The sequence below is a fragment of the Spermophilus citellus genome (genome assembly GCF_964194105.1).
Source record: "Spermophilus citellus genome assembly, chromosome: 12".
Classification (NCBI taxonomy): Eukaryota; Metazoa; Chordata; class Mammalia; order Rodentia; family Sciuridae; genus Spermophilus; species Spermophilus citellus.
This window is the reverse complement of record NC_138198.1, coordinates 55324647-55343441: the sequence shown is the minus strand read 5'-3', so window position 1 is coordinate 55343441 and position 18795 is coordinate 55324647. Positions and strand designations below refer to the sequence as shown.

Sequence of the window (18795 nt, the reverse complement as noted above, 5' to 3'; positions counted from 1 at the left end):
TTCCGAGATCACCCTCCGTGCCCCTGACCTGACCCCAGCCCTGCCTGGCCACCCAGCTCCACCTGGGGACGGGGCCAACAGCCCAGGTGTCCCCAGCCCCCTCCCGTACACCCCCAGAGTGCAAGCCATCCCTTCCATGGGGCGGATCATAACATGTGGACTCGGGAGCATGCAGAGGCAGGCAGCCCTGGAAGCAGCCTCGGGGCTCAGGATGGAGCCTGCCACCAGGCGGAAGCAGCAGGATCTGGCAGGGAGACATGCAGACAGCATGCTGCCCCTGGGGAGCCTAGGGAGGAGACACGAGGGAGGTGGGGTAGGGACCGGAGGGGTCTGGTGGGGCGAGGGTCCCGGCAGCCCTCATCCACCCGTCTCTTCCTGCACCACGTCCTGAGTGCCCCCGGAGCCTCCAGAGCCCCCTCCTAGCTTCCCCAGACCCTGCCCTGCCACTGGCCACAGGCCCTGGGGGCATGGAGTCCTTCCCTTTGTGGTCCTCTCTCCAGTGACGGCTCAGAGCCTGGTGTCCCTCGAGCATGCAGAAGGACATGGGAACCACCTGCCCAAGGGATGCACAGAAATTCTGCCCTCTGCAGACCCCTCCTCCTGCCCGACCTCAGCCCAAAGCTCCAGACGCCCCGCTGCCTGCCTCCCGGGTCCTGCGGGGACCTCAAACTCACCACGCCCACTCCTCCTCCTCCCAGGGCCAGCTCCCTCCTGCCCAGTCCAGCCCCATGCTCTGAGCCAGTCCCTCCAGTTCCCTGCTGCCTCCACTGCCACCTGTCACCTCTTGCTGGGACCTGGTGCCCACCTCCAGCTCAGCCTCATCTCATTGTAGCCAGGCGCTCCCATCTCAACCATTTCAAATCACATCACCGCTTCAATCTTTCCAGGCCTTTCCTGGTGCTTAAGATTCCACAGCAGCGTCCCCTGGCAGGGCCCCTCCCTCCCCAGCTCTCCGCTAGCTTTCCTCTGCCGCTTTGCTCCAGCCACACTCCCTCACCTGCAGCCCGGACCCCTGCTTTCTCCCCTGCCCCAGGGCCTTTTCACCCACCGTCCTGGGGCCTGGAATGCCTTTTTCTCCCCTCTCTACCTTGTTCATGCTGCTCAGCCTTCAGCTTGCAGAGAAGCTACGATTTCAAGTGGAGGTCAAGGGTTACTGGACCAATACCTGCCACCCCCACCTCACTCAGGCAAGGGGCAGAGACGGTGGCTGGCTCTGCCCACCTTGCAGTTGGTGATCATTCCCTGTTCGGTGGAGGAGTGCGCTGTCCGCAGGGAGGGATCCAGTGCAAAATGCCACCAGTGGGGCCCTTCAGGGGCTCCTTGGTGATGATGGGCAGAAGGGCAGAGGTGGGAGGGGAAGGCGCGGAGTCAGAGGGAGAGATGAAGGAGGTGTGTGCTGGGTGGGGGGCGGCCCTTCAGGGTGGGTGGAAGTAATATAGGAGAGGGACTGCGTGTGTGTGCGTGCATGTGTGTGTGTGTGTGCGTGCAAGAGGTAAAGCCATAGAGAGAGACGAGAGGAAAAGTGTGAATTAGAGGCCATACCTGCGCCAGGTGTGCGCTGGCTGAGCACTTACTGGGTGTGGGTGCAGCGTGCACACCTGCCTATCAGGGCTGCAGGGAGAGCCTCAGCGGGCCACCAGACCCGAGTCTGTCCACTCTGGGTTCCCCTGTCCCTAAATTTTTGCTTGCATGCCTCCTCGCCCTGAGGTCTCCCTGCTGGCCTGAGAGCATCTCTATTGATGGAGGCCGGGACAGTGGGCTTGCAAGGGGTTGAGGCTGGAGGCCAGAGGGGAGAGAGTGGAAGAGAGGTGGTCAGTGGGTTTGGGCTTCCCAAGCTGAACCGGGTGGCAGTGTGGGGAGGTGGCTGGGCGTGGTGGGCCTGGGGGGCTGCGTGTGGGTGATGCTGGCGGGCCGGCCCTTGGGTCCAGGATGGAACACTGGGCCAGGCACAGTCCTTTTTCTGCAAATGATGAAAACCCACCCGAATGGAAACCCTCCATCCAGAACCTGCGAGGAACACCCAGAGCGGGAGGGGAGGGCGGGTGGGGCGGGGAGACGGACAGACGGGAGCGGGAGGGAGGGGAGACAGGCACCCCCAGGAAGCCAGGGCAGGCCATGCGTGCGGATGCGAGATGCTTCACAGTTAATGTAAGGCATTTAGACTTCAGAAAGAAGTAACACCAACCGGATTCTAGATGCGGATGTTGAAGATGGAGGGGGGCGGGCGGGCGGGGGCGGTTGGGGGCGGAGTTCAGCGTTTTTTAGGTTGATTTGTAACCAGTGCCAAAAAACCAATGGGTTTCGGTTCCGGGCGGGGAGTGGGGGTGGTGGTGGCGGTGGGTTGGGAGATAAGTCATGGGTGTATGAACACACAGACCACGTCATGGATGAACAAATGAATTTCATAGTGCATTTTGATTGGATGAGTTTTTCAGACGGCGTTGTGCCAATATACAGTTTAAACAGCAGGCATGGAAAGAGACAAGACAAGAAACAGTCATTATCCACCGCGCAGCGCCAACCCGTCCCCAGGCCGCTTGGCACCCTCCCCCCACCTGCCCTCCCGGGGCCTGGCTCCCCACGCCGCAGCGTGGCTGGGCTCTGGCCTCAGACCTGGTGCCTTACCTGGGAGGCAGAGGGGGGCCCTGAGACCTAACAGCTGGGACCTGGTCATGCCCGAAGGCCCAGACACCCCCTGAAGCCTTCCCCTCAGGATATGACCATGCAGGGCTGGCTACCACACTGCCCAGGTACCCACGGCAACAATAGCAATAACAATAATAATAACCACCGTTAGGGAGACTTCCTGGAGACTCTGTGCCAAGCATTTCACGTGGAGCGTCCTCATCTGTAAAAACGCTGCCGCTCCCCCTAGAACACCCGATCTCTGGGAGCAGGTGTCCGCATGCTGCTCTGTTTTGCTTTGCACACACCCCCCCCCCCCCGTTCCCCCTGCAGCATCATTACCATGCCTGGCACACAGTAGGCACTCAATGTGTGCATGAATGGGAGTCATATAAGGAACTGATGGGATCAGTTGCACCAGTTCTGCCCACTCTACAGGAGACAGGTGACACAGCTGCCCGCACGCCGGTGGCTGGTACGGAGGGCTGCTTGGCTACTGCGATGTCCTAGTATCTAGGCTCCTATGCCTTCGGGCCAGACAGGACACACAGCTGGGCGTCCGGCCCTGCAGATGTCTCACTGGCAAATGGAAGTTTCAACCAACTTCCTCCACTTGTCCTGGGGAGCTGAGCAGCCCTTCCCAGCCTCCTCACCCAAAGGGACATGGGCTTCAGGCTGTCCTGCGCTCGGTGGGATGGTGAGCTGTTACGACTGCCAGGCAGGGCCCTGGGTCAGACAGTGAGGGTGAAGATCAGGGCCAGACCCTGCCAAGGAAGAGCGACCTGGGGGTCCTGGTGGGGAAGCCTGCAGGTGGGGGAGACTCCTCTAGAGAAAACCTTCAGGGCTGGGGAGGGAGTTCCTGGCTCTGCTGCAGCTGAGGGCACAGAAGTGGCCGTGATGCCCTGCGTGCTGGTGGGGACACATCAGCAAGCCCCCTTCTCTGTGGCAGCCTTCTGGAAGGAGGGTGGGGGATGGGCCCCAGGATCTCCTTCCTGGGTGACAGGCGGGGACGCCCTGGGGCTGCCAAGGTGCTCCCCAGAGTCACCAGGGCCGGGCTGAGGGACCAGGGCGGGTCTCTTCACTTCCCCGGGGTTGCCTAGGCCAGTAGGCGGTGCCTGGGGGGGGTCAGGAGGGACGGTGGGCTGGCCCCTGCTGCTCTGTGGCTTTGGTCTTGGAAGTGGCCCCTCCGCACTTCAGCGCCTGGGCAGGTAACAGCTCCCAGGTGGCCGGCGGCTGGTGGCCCGAGTCCCTTCCCTTCCTCTCTGTCCTTTTCCGGGAAAGGACATCCCCTTGGGGGATTCTCTGGTGCAGGAGCCCGTCCACGGAGACGCTTGGCACAGCCGGTCCTCGGCGGTTAGCATTATTTTTACTGTTATTAGGGCGCCGTCCATCCCACCCGGCCCCACCTCCACACTCTTCTCCCTTCTGCTCCCCCTTGAGGATCTCTTCCCCACCATCTCCCGAGGGTCCCCAAGCCTGGGTTCGCTGGCAAATGGCCAAGGAGAGGGCCTGGGCAGGACCTCTGGGGTCTGGGAACGAAGGAAGGGCTGTGGGCCTGGGACCAAGGACCTGCTGCCTCTCCTACGGGGGTAGAGGAGGGTGGGTGTCCTGGGGACTCTCCTGGGGTCCTGGGAGTGTCATCCCTGCCTTGGCCTGAGGACCAGGGTACCCTCCTGCTTGTGAGCCGCAGAGGGTCTGCGCAGACAAGTGACAGCAGGGGTCTCTCTGGCCCCACTGGGTGTCTGGATGGGCTAGCCTGGGGGCCTTTCGGGGCCTCCGCGGCCCTTGACACACCTATCCGCATTGTTTGTTCACACTCGACGGCCGAGAGGCAGGGAAGCCCACCCTGTAGCGCAGCCCCGCGTCTGGGCTTTGGATGCGCTCATCTCCCTCACTGTCCTCCTAAGGGCTGCCCTGTCCCCAGGGGCCCCGGTTCTCCTTGAGGTCCTGGCCAAGCACTGGCCACAGCCAACTATGGTGCCAGAATCTGTAGCGTCAGTACCCGCCCCCCGCCCCACCATGCCACCCCCCAGTCCAGCCCCGAGACCCCAGAAAGAAGCCGGCAGGAGTCTTACCCCAAAGTCGGTCACGAGGATATCTGTAAGGCTGCCCAGAACAGTCACAAAGTCGAAGATGTTCCAGGCATCGCGGAAATAATTCTAGAACAGGGACCCACAAGACAGAGATGCCAACAAGGGCTCCAGGCCCCCGTCCCCAGCTGGCAGGGGCAGGACAGCTGGTGCCCGGGGACAGTCACACCCACTCAAAGGCCCTGCTGCCAATCTAGGGCTGCTGGAGGGCTTCTGCTGAGTCCCCTCCCGGGGCCTCCAGGCCTGGCCTTCCTCTGCTGGGGAGGGGCTGCCCTCTGGGGCTGAGGCCTGTCTCCAACACTTCGGAGGCCCTCCAAGCCCTGCCTGCTCTATAGAGGATGTCACTGCTCCTCACAAGGCCCCCAGAGGGAAAGAGCATCACCCATTTTCACTCAGAGGAGGTCAGCAGCCGAGGGGTGGCCCTGCTCTGCACCCAAGTGAGTCTAGGTTAGGACCCTGCTGTGCTTACAGCACACCCACTAAGGGAGGGAAGGTTCTCGGTTCAAATCCCAGCTCTACTACTGGAGCTGTGTGGCTATGGGCAAGTGGCTTGATCTCTCTGTGCTTCCATTTCCTGATCTGGAGAAGGAGGACAGAGGTCACTGGGCACTGGAGGAAGGGCCTTGAGGCCTTCCAGGCACACACAGGTCTACACTTCCTGGCCCCTGGTTAGATGGGGCTGTGTGGCTGAGGTAGCGTAGTCACTCCTGCCTGTGACCAGCAACATCCAGATAGCAGCTATTCCATAAGCCTGGGTCGTGAGTAAACAGAAGGCAAAAATTCCCTGTGTCGAGTGTGGGGGGGAAAAAAACCCAAACCACCTTTGTTGATTAAAGCCACTGAGAGGTAGGGTTTTTTTGTTACTGCAGCTTAACTTGATCTATACTGACTGATACATCTCTGGGCTGGCAGCTGGCTCAACTCAGACACCCTGGGACAGCTGTGTTGTTAAAATTTTGAAATACCCCACACCATCTGATAAAAAACCCCAGCCCTGAGCCCCCTGCTCCCCTTAACTTGGCACTGAAATGAGGACGCTTGGTCTTTTTGGAGAGGGGCCTTCCTCCAATTTCCTCCTCCAGCACCCTGCTGGGATCTAAGAATCTGGGTCAAACAGACGCCTCCCACCTCCAGGCTCTGCGGGACCCGCGGCAAACGTGGGCCTTGTCAGTGTCCCCCCTGATGCAGGCCAGGACCTGGGCCTCACTCTCAGTGGCCAGCGGAGGGCCTGACCCCAGGCAGCCCTGCAGCCTAGAAGGGTCCACATTTCAGAACTACGCTTCCCTGGTAGTTGCAGCATCGGGCCTCGGGGTTCTGGGGGGCAGGGGGTAACAACTGTCGCTACTGAGTATTCAGCAGGCGATATGGTTTGAAAACTGCCTGAGAGGAATGCAGGCACTTCTGGTGTGTGGCAGGGGTTGCTGGGACCCACCCACATTCCCACGCATTTCAGAGGAGATGGGGCGAGTTCAGGGCGGTCTGGCCGTAGACCCCTCTCTGTGGCCCCTGGAAGCAGCTTTGACTGTGACCACAGCCAGAGAGGATGCAGCTCCCTCCTCGGCGCCCTGCCCTCTGCTGCCACCTGGAGGCCCCCAGTGGAACTGATCCCCAGTGGCCTGCACTTCCCTGGCAGGGGCAGCTGCCCTCCTGGCCCTCCCCACTGCCCCTCCCCTCCTGTCCTTGGCGAGGTGACTTTGCAGACACATCCTTGCACTCAGTCCTGTGGCAAGCTCTGCTCCTGAGGAATCCCAGGTGAAGCCAGCCCCCCAGGTGTTTGGGGACCCGCCTTGAGCGCCCGGGGTACAGGGCCCCCCCTCCGTTGCTTGACTCCAATGGGGGAAAGTTGGGGCTTTGTCTAAAATGGGAAGGGGAGCTCTGGGCAGGATTGGCAAGGGCGAGGGACAGGGGGCCTTGGCCCCGCAGGAGAGCCGCTTGGTCAGTGGAGGCCAGCTCCTCTTGGCCTTGGGACCCGGTGCAAGACCTCTTCATTGTCAAGAGCTGGACACCAGGACACCAGAGGACTTGGTTGGGGCCACACAGCTGGCAGGGGGTGGGGCAGTTCTAGGAGCCTGGGCCTTGATCTTCCTGTGATGCACCCCGGGCCACACAGCCCATAGGTGGCACCAGAATTCTGGGATGCCCCCTCCACCAGGCTGGTGCTAATCCCTGTGCTTGACAGTCCTGGTGTGACTCAGATCCCCAGGGTACTCATTGAACATCCACACACCGGAGTCCCAGCTACTCAGGAGGCTGAGGCGGGAGGATCACAAGTTGAAGGCCTGCCTCAGCGATTTAGTTCAACCCCTAGCACCAAAATAAACAAATAACCCCTCCCCCATATTTAGTTGGGCATGGTGGCTCACACCTAGAACCCCAGAGACTCAGGAGGCTGAGGCAGGAGGATCACAAGTTTGAGGTCAGCTTCAACAACTTCGTGAGGCCCTGACTCACGAAAAACAGAAACAAAGCTTTGCTCTACCTCTGAGGGTGTGGCTCAGGGGTAAGGAGAGTCTGCCTGGGCTCAAATCTCAAAAGACCACACCACACCGCACCACACCACACAGCGCAGCACCACACACACCACACACACCACACAGCACAGCACATATTGGTGGGCAGAACTTCTGGAGGTGGCCCTAGACCATCATTCCTTTTTTGGGGGGGGATTGAACCCAGGGCCTTGGCCTGGGAGGCGAGCACCCTACCAGCTGAGCTGTGTCCCCAGCCCCTGTCATTCAGTTTTAGAGACCTCCCCAAGTGCTGCTGATGGGAGACAAAGCCATTCTCTGGGGGACAAAGGCCAGTGGTGGCCTTTCTGACAGCCCTTCCCAGCACCTACTGGTGGTCCTCTGCACAGGAGCCCTGTGGGGGAGGGGCTGGGCGCAGCTCCCTTGGGTAGGAGGGGGGGGACGACTCCGGCTCCTGAGCGGCTGGCTGAGACCAGGGGCTGTAGGCCCGGGACAGCTGACGTCCTGGTTCAAGGTTCAGCTTGGCCTCTCACTGGGGACCTTCGAGAGGCCACCCTAATCTACAGTTTGGATCTGAATGTGCTCCAAGGCCTCTGTGTTGAAGCTTGCTCTCCAGCTGTGGCTCTACTGGAGTGGGGGAACCCTCAGGAAGAAGTTAGGTTCTTGGGGACGTGCCCTTGAAAAGGATACCGGGACCCTGGCCCTTCCTCTTCCTTTCTCCTTGGCTTCCCAGCTACCTTGTGGGGACCACCTTGCTCTACCGTGCCCTTCCATGAGCCTCCCTGTAGGCTCAAAGCCAAGCAGGCCCAGCAACCACAGACGGAGACCTTTGAAACTGTGAGCCAGAGTGACCTTTTTCTCCTTATAAGTAAACAACCTCAGGTGTTCTGTCACAGTAATGGAAAACTGACCAGCACATCTACCTTCAAGATGAAAGAAAACACTCGAGTTGAGTTAGCGGCTGGAGAAAAATAAAGAAGTGATTTTCTCCCACCTAATTTCACAGACAGACACCTCCCCCTCCCCCCATCCTCAGCTCTCCTTGAGGCTGAGGGTCCTGGGCTGAGACTACATGCAGTAGAGGAGACGAAATCAAGTTAGTGGGTCATGGAACGCATTTAAAAGAAAAAGAAAAATGGAGTCGAGGAGAATCGACAGCTTCAGAGCACAAGGCAGGCGGGGAGGTTGGACACTGACTTCCGAGGCCTGGCTGAGGCTGTGTCTGGGTGCTGGCTCCACAGTTAGGTGGACTCTCCCAGTGGATTGTGGGTAAAACTGTTTGAATCCCACAGACTTGGCCTCCCTGATCTGTTTCCTTGTCTCTGAAATGGATGACAATTACTTTCCCTCCTTGGGATCCTTTGGAGGAAAAACTGAATCCTTATGTCCCTGGCCCAGCATGTCACCATGGTCTCACTGGTGTCCCTTGAATATCTGGGGAGGGGCTGAAGTCACGGGAGCTGTGCAGCCGCCACCTGGGTGGGGCCTGGGGACCAGGTGGGGAGACCCTCAGCCCCGCCCAGAGCGAGCCCCGAGCACAGGGCAGAGCCCAGGCCACTCACCAGAATCCCAAAGGCCATGACCTTGAGCAGGCACTCCAGGGAGAAGAGTGAGGTGAAGACGATGTTGAACTCCCGCAGGGCGTTCTCGTAGGCCACCGAGGCGCCGTAGAACTGGGGGGAGGGGGGATGTCAGCAGCAGCGTGCGGCCCTCGTCCTCCCAGGAGTAAGGGCTGTGAGGAGCACGGAGGGTCCAGACCCACCGCCCGGAGTCTTTGCACGCTCAAAGTCAAAACTGTCTTGAGACGGTCTCAGCCTCTGTGTCCTGGGCCTCCTGGCCGCGCAGGACAGTGTCCACCGCCCCCCCCCATAGCACCTCTTGCTCTTGTTCTTTTCCTTGTGCAGCACTGGACTGAGCCCCGGGTGCTTCTCCACCCGCGACCGCCCCAGCCCTTTTCATATTTTTTTGAGACAGAGTCTTGCTTAGTTGCTGAGGGTCTTCGAAGTAGCCCAGGCTGGCCTTGAACTTGCGATCCTCCTGCCTCAGCCTCCCCAGTGGCTGGGGTTACAGTTGTGCCCCACCCCACCCAACTTGCGTTTTGCTTTTTATTTAATTTTTTAAACAATTTTTAATTCCTTTATTTTATTTATTCATTTTTATGTGGTGTTGAGGATGGAACCCAGGGCCTCACACATATGAGGCAAGTGCTCTACCGCTGAGCCCCAGCCCCAGCCCCTTGTACCACTGGGTTTCATCCTCAGCACCACATAAAAATAAATGAAATAAAGATCCATTGAAAACTAAAAAAAAAAAAATTTAAATTAAAAAAACACATTTATAATTTTTAACTGACACATAATGATTGTACATTTTTATGGAGCACAGTGTGATATTTCTACATGTGTATACAACGTGCAATGATCATAAAGGTAATTGGCGTCTCCATCAGAACCTTAGCATTTCTAGAACTCTCTCACTCTCTCTCTCTCTGAGCAGGGTCTTGCAGTCTGGGGGCCAGTCTAGTGCTCCTGGACTCTGCGAGCCTCCTGCCTCAGGCGCCTGTGTAGCTGGGACTATGGGGGTGGACCTCACTCAGCTTAGATATCTCTCTCTCTCTCTGTCTTTCTCTCTCTCTGTGGTGCTGAGATTCAACCCAGGGCCTTTGCATGCAAGGCAAGCACCCTACCAACTGAGCTACAGCCCCAGCCCCTCAGCCTTTTCTTTTTTAAAAGCTTAATATCCATTAAGGTTTAAGTAAATCTTAAGTGAAAAAGTGCAACTGTCTTCATTCTTTTATTTTTTTTAAAATTATTTTTGGTGCCAGGGATTGAACTCAGGGGCCTCAACCACTGAGCCCCTTCCCCAGCCCTATTTTGTATTTTATTTAGAGACAGGGTCTCTCTGAGTTGCTTAGGGCCTCGCCATTGCTGAGGCTGGCTTTGAACTCGGGATCCTCCTGCCTCAGCCTCCAGAGCCGCTGGGATTTCAGGCGCGCACCAGGGGCCCGGCAGAAGTTTGATTTTTAAGGAATACCTCCTGAAGAGTTCAAGGGCTCAGTCCTGGTCTCCTGTTTACAGTAATTAAACAAAACCCCAAACAGCTGCAGCGTGAGAGGCACGTCACCCAGAGAGTGTGCAGACGGCTGGCCACTGGGTGGGGGTGGCCTCTTGTTGGGGGGGGTGTCCCGATGATGGGCAGGGCGGCAAACTTGGTGAATGTACCAAACGCCACCAATGGTGACTGAATGGTCAGGTTACATTGTGGCAACTGAACGTTAATTTTTTTTTTCCTTTGGTGCCGCTGGGGTGGAGCCCAGGGCCTGGCACCAGCGCCCCGCCCGGCTCCCCGAGGCCCTGCACCTGGTTCACAGCCTTCATCCAGTGGGTGCGTGGGTTGGGGGAAAGAGCACGGTCCATGCAGGCGGGGTCGGGCTCTTCCTGTGGTTTAGGCATCTGAGGACTGTCTGGGACGTTTTCCCCAGAGCAGGACCACCATGCAGGGGAGGCCTCAGGGGAGCTTGGTCCAGTTTTTTCACTATCAAGAATTAACAGCCAGGCTGGGTGCAGAGCCCCACACCTGTCACCCCAGCGGCTCGGGAGGCTGAGGCAGGAGGATCGTGAGTTCAAAGCCAGCCTCAGCAATGGTGAGGCCCTAAACAACTCAGGGAGGCCCTGTCTCCAAATAACATCCAAACTCGGGCTGGGGCTGGGGCTCAGCGGTCAGCACCCCTGGGTTCAATCCCCGGCACAAAAGAAAAAGAGACTGGCCAGGTGGTGGACACGTGCACATCGCGCATGAGGCCCTGGGCTCCACTCGGGGCTGGGGAAGAACTAAGAGAACCGCAGCTCCCTCCCTCCCTCCCTCCCTCCCTGGGTCCTCTGTGCCGGGATGAACCCATCTCTGATGCCCAGGGGGGTGGAGGCTGCAGAGCGTCCTCTCCTCACCACCCCTCCTCTCTCTGACGGGGAAACAGACGCCCTGGGGCCAGCAGAGCCCGGGAGCTGGCGCAGAGCTGGACCTGAACCCAGGCCCGTGGACGTGGCTCCCACCCATGGAGGCTCCAGGCCCGAGGCCCCAGCCCTCTCCCTGCACTTCAGCCACCAAACGTCTGTGTGGCTTCTCGCCCCCTCTGACCCGGGCCCTTGCTGAACCTGGGGACTCAGGTCAGGGCTCCCTGGAGCCCTCATGGGCAGGGAAGTCCTCCTGCACGTCCACACTGAGGTCATCACCAGGAGACGGTGAGGACGGGCCCTCTGTGCAGTTCAGGGAGCCAGGGAAGGCTTCCTGGAGGAAGGGTCTGCACATGCAGCTGGGCAGGCAGAATGCGGGAAGTGTGTAGGCAGTGGGAACAGCAGGTACGGAAACTCACGGGCGTCACTCTGAGTGTGGTCTGGCTGGGGCGCTGCAGTCGACCCCGTTGGCTGGGGGTGTGGGTGGGCCTGGGGCTCACCTTCATCATCAGCACGATGGTGTTGAGGGCGATCATGGCCATGATGGTGTACTCGAAAGGTGGGGACACCACAAACTGCCACATGCGGTACTGGAAGCTGCGCTTGTCCTGCGGCTTGTGTCTGGTCAGCGGCTTGGCACTGATGGCGAAGTCGATGCAGGCCCGCTGTGGGGAGGGGGCCCACCGTGAGGAGGCAGAGGAGCGGGGAGGCCCGGCGCTGGGCCCTGCCGATCCCACTGCGGAGGAGTCCAGGTGTGCTTGGACCTCGGCTTCCCTCGTGATCCCCTGGAACCCCTCAGAGAAGGTTCATCAACAGCCTCACTGTCTCGGCCCAGAGAGGCTGAGCCACTTGCCTGAGATGGCTCAGCTGCTGCATGGGCCGAATCTGAATGACAACCGAGGTCTGACTTCGGGGCCTAGCCATTCTTTCTAACGGGCCAACTGGTTTTCCTTCTCCTTTTCTTGGAGGGATAAAGAGAAGGAGAAATAGTGGCCACTGAGTCCGAAGGATCAGTGGCACAAAAGACAGGTGCACTGGGTCCTCTGAGCAGCCTGGGTGATCCCAGAAGGGCAAAGGGCCCCCGTGGTGTTCCCCGGTGACTAGACTTTCATTTGTGACCACTTGCTGGCCCTCCCATGGGAAGGTGCTGCTTCCCCACCCTCCTGACGTCCGACACGGACTTGGGGCTCCCTCGAGCTCAAGAACATGGGGCACGACTCAGGGCCCAGCCTCGAGAGCTGGGCTGCACCTGCTCCTGCTGGGCGCTGAAGCCTCCGTACCAGCCCGGGACAGGACTAGAGATGTCATGGAGAAGAGCCACCCACGGTTCGGACAGGCAACGGGACATGAGCAAGAAGTCAGCGCCTTTGAAAATGCCCGGGGTTGCTCGTTACTGCAGCGGGCCCTGGTCTGAACTGACCGATACAGTGAGGGGTGTTTTCCTCTGGAAACCCCAGCAGGGCTGCCCTCGGTCCCCAGGTGCCCCCAGAAGTGGGGTCCTGGGTGTGTGTGACAGTTTCCACAGGACGCAGGGGACGGCACCTCGTTTTTCTCCAGGCTGTACTCCTCCATCATCTTGTCCCCCTGTTCCTGGAAGGTGATGATGATCAAGGCCACAAAGATGTTGACAAAGAAGAAGGGGAAGACCACGAAGTAGACCACGTAGAAGATGGACATCTCCATGCGGTACCCCGGGCTGGGGCCCTGGTTCTCGAAGGTGGCATCCACCGAGTGCTTGAGGACCCTGCGTGGCATGGTGGAGGGACGAAGAGGGCGGGAGGGTGAGGGTGGGCGGGACAGGAAGAGGAAGCCCCTGATCCTTGAAAGGCTGATGGTGGCCCCATCTCACCTGCCGCGGATCTAGGGCCGATGATGTGCCGGGAGGGATTTTCAACGCTTGATTTATTTTCCCAGTGACCGTCTCAGGGAGGTCATTACTGGCGTCCTCCTGCACATGGGGAGCCAAGGCTCAGCAACGAAAGGGACTCGTGGAAGGCACCTACTCAGGAGCAGTCACGTTGGGATTTGAAACCAAGTTAACAGTAATGAATGGGAACAAGTAGGGAGTCACAGGGGCAGGAGTTTGTCATGTTGGGGGGGTAGTTTTTAAGCACAGTGTTGGTGGGTGCTGAGAAGGTGTGACATGTGGGGAACACATATGTGCACGGAAGCCCTGTACAGTTGCAAAGGGGGTGCACTGCTTAAGAATTCTGTTTAAGCCACACCTTCAAAGAGTAGATGTGACAGGCTCACGCGTGCAAGATGATATATTTTTTTGGAAGGTCACTATTAGGTGCCTTATTCAAACAAAATCATTAAGTATACTGTAATGGTTCTCTGACAGGTGGGACTAAAGGCTGTCCAAGGGGTGTCTTTAAGAATTCATTCAAAGTGGGCTTGGGGATAAAGGTGCTGACAGCACATGCCAGACTCTGCAGCCTTCATCCTGGCCTTCCCAAGTCCTCTGGGAGGACTAGGCCAGGGGTGAGGAGGGAGACACATTTACTTTGGACACAAATTATGGGGGCTCCCAAAATACAAGAGGTTAAGATAAAAAAAAATCTGTGACATTTAAAAACATCAAAATGAATTTCACAAAGTCCACCGTAAGCCACATATCATGGTTCCAGGGGTTGAACCCAGGGCCACTTGACCACTGAGCCACCTCCCCAGCCCTTCTTAAATTTTTTTTATTTTGAGACAGGGTCTCGCTAAGTTGCTGGCTTTGAATTTGGGATCCTCCTGCCTCAGCCTCGCCAGCTGCTGGGATGACAGGCGCGCCACCACTGGGCCAAATACCAAAATTTAAATAAAGACAGGGTCCACCCGGGCTTGCACGATCGGCTTTTCCTCTCTCACTCTGGTCCTGGCCCGGCCTGGGTGAGAGTGTCACCCTGGCCCAGTGACATCCCCACCTCATCACGGGGACAGGTGGGCGAACCTGCCCCGTGGGGCCCTTCTGTGCAGTGTGCAGTCCCCAGTTGCAGGGGCACATTCAGGGGGGGCTGGGTGATGTCCCTCCTGTCTCGGGAGGTGGGCGACCTGCCCTCCGAGCCCTGCCCAGGAACCCTGCCTGAATCCCCGCCCCCGCCCCGCCCACCGAGACCCGCCCCAGCCCTGCCACGAACCCCGCCCCCAGCCCTGCCACGAACCCCGCCCTCCGGGCCCCACCCACAGCCCCGCCCTCCGAGCCCCACCCTGAGCCCCGCCCTCCGAGCCCCACCCACAGCCCCGCCTTCCGAGCCCCTCCCCCTGAGCCCCACCCTCCGAGCCCTGCCCGAGGGTCACTTACTGTGGCCAGTCTTCTCCCGTGGACACGGTGAAGAGGGTCAGCAGGGCCCACAGCACGTTGTCGTAGTGGAACTCGTATTTCTTCCACTCCCGGTCCCGGGCCTTCACCTCGTTCTTCTCGTAGAGCAGGTACTTGCCGCTGCCGAGGGGGGGGCCGTGAGCCAGTCGGGACGGGACGGGACTCGGCTTGGGCCCCCAGGGACAGGAGGAGGAAGGGGGACACCAGCCCAGAAGCAGTGACCCCGATGGCTCCTCCTGCGCTTTCTGGGGGGGCTGTACGTGGGTCCAGATGGGGACCAGGATGCCTGGAGATGTCCCCACCCTGCACCAGGGAAAGGCCAGCTCCCAAGTCACACCTGGTGGTGTTGGTTCTCGGTGCTGGGCTGGAACCAGGGCTGCTCCACACGGGGCCACATCCCAGCCCTTTTTATTATATTTAATTAAAAATTGTGCAGTCCCGGGATTGAACCCAGGGCACTTGACCCCTGAGCCACCTCCCCAGCCCTTTTCATGTATTATTTAGAGACAGGGTCTCCCTGAGTCTCTTTGAGTCTTGCTAAGAGGTCACCGAGAGGCGGAGCGGCTCCCACTGATCCTGCAGCCGCCCTGGGTTCATCCCCAGGCTCAGGCCCAAGAGCCTATTCCTGTCCCCGGGGTGCCCACTCCGGGGGCTGCCTGGGGAGGGACACCCACCAGCAGTCCTTCTCGAACTCCTTGGACTCGTCGGTGCAGTGGAAGAACTTGCCCTTGAAGAGCTGCATGGCCACCACGGCGAAGATGAACATGAAGAGCATGTAGACGATGAGGATGTTGAAGACGTTCTTGAGCGAGTTCACCACGCAGTCGAACACGGCCTGCGGCGGAGGGGCGTGAGCGCGCCAGCCACCGGGGGCGCACAGCGCTCCTGCGGTCGCCACCCAGGGACGCCCGGGACGCCCAGCTCCCTTAGGGAGTTTGGTATCTGAGGGGCATCTTGGGCCAGTCCCTTGCAGATACAGAGGGAGGTCAGGCCCAAGTCACTCAGGGAGGGTCACCTGGCTGGCGGAAGTGTTGGAGCTGCTACTCTCTAGTCTCGGGTGTCCCCCCAACCCCTTCTCTTTGGCACTGAAGGTGGAACCGGGGGCACTCTGCCACTGAGGTACGTCCCCAGCTCTTTTTGAGGCAGGGTCTTGCTAAGGTGCTGAGGCTGGCCTCCAACTTGGGATCCTCCTGCCTGAGCCTCCTGAGTCGCTGGGGTCACAGGTGGGCACCACCAACACCCAGCCTCGGTCTTGGGTTTCCATGCGTCTGAACCCCTGGGCCGGCTGCCCCTTTCCAGGGCCTTTCCAATTTGGCGTGGGGGCTCTTCAGGACCAGGGGAGGATCCTCACTGGAGAGGCCTCAGCCTGTCAATTCTGTGTTCCTGTCACCACAGCCCCGCCTCCTGGTGCCTGGACTCGTGGCCTCCTCCCTCCTTCCTCCCGGGCAGTCAGGGGCTCTCTGGATTTTGAGGTGACCTTGTGCGCATGATGCAAGATGGACTCCCTCTGTGTTCCCCAGGAGCCAGGGCCCACCCCCGGCAGCTCGGCCCCAGCGCTCTCCCGGCCTCGCCCCAGCTCCTCAGGGCAATGCCGGTTCCACCTCAAAGGCACCAGGGGCTGCCACAGCCTCGTGGGACACAGAGGCAGGGTCCCCAGTTGCCCCGGGAGGAGCATCCCCATGCCAGCCCTGACCCCAAAGGGCAGCCACAGTCCCTCTGGTTGTCACCGAGCCAAGAAGGGACGCCATCAACAGATTCCAAATTCCCCAGGGTGCTGCCTCCGGAGGGGACATCAGAGGCCGGTTTGGATGAGGCTGAACCTCGGGTCACAACCTCCTCCCCATCCTCCTCAGTGCCGGGGCGCTGCTCCGACTTCGGGGTGAACGTCTTCCCTGGTCACTCTCTCCAACCCGGGCCCACAGCAGGCTCAGGGCCGCTGGCACAGCCGTCCTTGGCTACGTTTTAATGGCAGGGTCTTATTTTCTTCCAACAGATACGCATTTTACCTTCTGTGAGAGTGGGTTCTGGAACTTGAGAGAGGTGAGGCCGTACTTCCTTTCAAAGTAAATTCTCTTAAGTAAAATTGATAAACTGGCTTGATGGGAAGCCAGTGGCCGGCCTGACATATCGAGAGAATACTGGTGGCCCTTGGGTGGCACAGCAGTTGTTGGAATGCTAGGGTTTGTTTTCCATCTTTTTTTGGAACAGGGAGCTTTTGGGAATGTGGGGTCTGGCTGTTTTGGAACAGGGGTCTGGGGGCCTAGACCAGGCAGGTAAGAGGTCATGTACGACCGGAAACCCAGCTTCCTGCTGCCCTGACCAGGGCTGTGCCCGTCACCCACGGGACACCCTGTGAGGATGAGGGAAAGGGACCCTGAGGGCAACACATTTCACCTGGTGGGAAATCACACCCGGAGGCGTTAGGTCTTGCCCTTCACCGCCACCTGCAGGCCATCTGTAGTAACACCCAGACCCCTAGATGAGGGCAGTGCTGAGCTTTACCAGCGGCTCCTTCCATCAGTGGTGGTGGTTTTGAGCAGTGCGTGACTTGTTCAACTGTACACGGCCACCTGACGGCCCCCTCCCTGCGGGCCCCAGTCTCACCTTGAGCTTTGGCAACCGCTTGATGGTTTTCAGAGGTCGTAGCACCCGGAGGACTCGGAGAGATTTGATGGTGTTGATGTCCTTCCCTTTGCTATTGCCACTGTGGACGGATGTGAGGGGGAGAAGGGAAGAGAGGCTGGGTGTCAGGCTGGGAGGCGGGAGGCCCCAGCTCCGGGCGCTCCCACCCTCCCCTTCCCCGCGGGGCTCGTTTCCCACTCCCTGCTCAGGGAGCCGCGAGCACTGGGTCTTGTGGCTTTATTTCCGGGGTCTGCTGAAGGCTCTGCCGCTTGGCCGGACCTGAGCAGGTGCCCCGAGTGGCCCCCGGACCGGCACGGGGCGCCCGCTGCCCCAGCCCCGAATGCTTGCGTGGCCACTTCTAGAAAGCGCCTGGCCTGGGGTCTGGTGGCCAGAGTGTCACTTAGCCACCGTCTTGGGGGCTCTGAGCAGACGGGCGTCCCCTCCGTCCAGCAGGACGGGGGGCATTTAAAGTGGCCCTCAGGCCCAGGCCCTCTCCGCGTCCCCGGCCCACGGGGGCAGCCGCTGCCCTCCCAGCTGCTGGGTCGCGCCTGGTTCCCCGGCACCCGAGCCCTCTCTGCCAGGGAGGTGACAGCAGAGCAGCTGGGGCCTTCGCGTGCCACCCAGAGACACCACACCCTCGGCCACCACCCTTCAGACTCCAGAGGACGGCGCTGGGTGGCCCAGGCTGTCGATGGCACTGACCCAGGTGACCAAGTCAGAACCGGAGGCCGTGCTCAACCACCTGTCCTTCATCTGCACCCCTGAGGTCACGGCCTGAACGTCCCGGTCCCTCTTGGCCACCCTCTGAGGTCAGACCCACCCCCATCCCTCCCTGCCCGCCCTCTCCCCCGGCCTGGGTCTCCTCTTCCATCTTTTTTTTTTTTTTTTTTGGTACCAAGGATTGGACCCAGGGGCACTCGACCCCTGAGCCCCGTCCCCAGCCCTGTTGTGTATTTTATTTAGAGACAGGGGCTCACTGAGTTGCTTAGGACCTTGCTGTGGCTGAGGCTGCTTTGAACTTGAGATCCTCCTGCCTCAGCCTCCTGAGCCAAGCGCCACTGCGCCCGGCTCCTCTTCCCTCTTTTCTGTACCAGTGGCCAACGAGGGTGGCCGGCTTGCTGGGGCCTCTGAATTCTCAGAAGAGCAAGTGACTTCCAGGTGTGGCCCTCAGGGCTCCTGGAAACCTGTGCCCACTTACCTTTCCGTGCACCCTGGGCCCACCTGGCCTCCCTGTCCTGCCTCCCTGCCTCCGGCTCAGGCAGCCTCTGGGGCCATTTGGGGAGTGTCTCAGCCTCGGGACAGAAGGTTCCTCAAACCCTCCACCGGGCTGCGACCTCCCCCGTGGCCATTCTCCATGTCACCGGGTTCTTCTCCCCACCCCTCACTTGCCCCTGACATGGGGTTCAGGTCGGAGTCGGGCTGCAGACCCCGACCTCCGGGCTCCAGGGCCCCAGCCCGGCGCCAGGGCATGCAGCGCGAGAGGGTCTTTCCCGCTATCTGCTCCCTCGGGCTCCCCCCTCTTGTTTCTCAGGGACCCAGGGGCCGCCTGGGCCTGCAGCTCGGGGCCGTGGTTTAAACCCAGGTCCCCTCATGAGCGCGGGGCTGCATCCCGCACGGGAGCCTCGAGTCCGTGGGGGCAGCCACGGGGGGGGGGGATCGGGGCAGAGCAGGACACAGAATCCAGCACCCGGTTACTCCTTGGTGGCTTTGGGGCCTTACTACTTAGAGGA

At 59.9% G+C, this 18795-nt stretch overlaps 1 protein-coding gene across 1 annotated transcript in view; it reads right to left on the bottom strand.

The window, feature by feature from the left end:
- The window catches only part of LOC308631635 (voltage-dependent P/Q-type calcium channel subunit alpha-1A-like), a gene marked incomplete at both ends in the record, with an annotated part of 113799 nt that overhangs the window by 29698 nt on the left and 65306 nt on the right, over positions 1-18795 (bottom strand). Inside the window, 7 exons of the mRNA XM_081263012.1 lie at positions 4701-4784; positions 8746-8856; positions 11634-11798; positions 12676-12877; positions 14426-14563; positions 15118-15278; positions 17048-17147. Coding sequence (XP_081119138.1) covers positions 4701-4784; positions 8746-8856; positions 11634-11798; positions 12676-12877; positions 14426-14563; positions 15118-15278; positions 17048-17147 — 961 coding nt within the window. The remainder of the gene's footprint in view (positions 1-4700; positions 4785-8745; positions 8857-11633; positions 11799-12675; positions 12878-14425; positions 14564-15117; positions 15279-17047; positions 17148-18795) is intronic.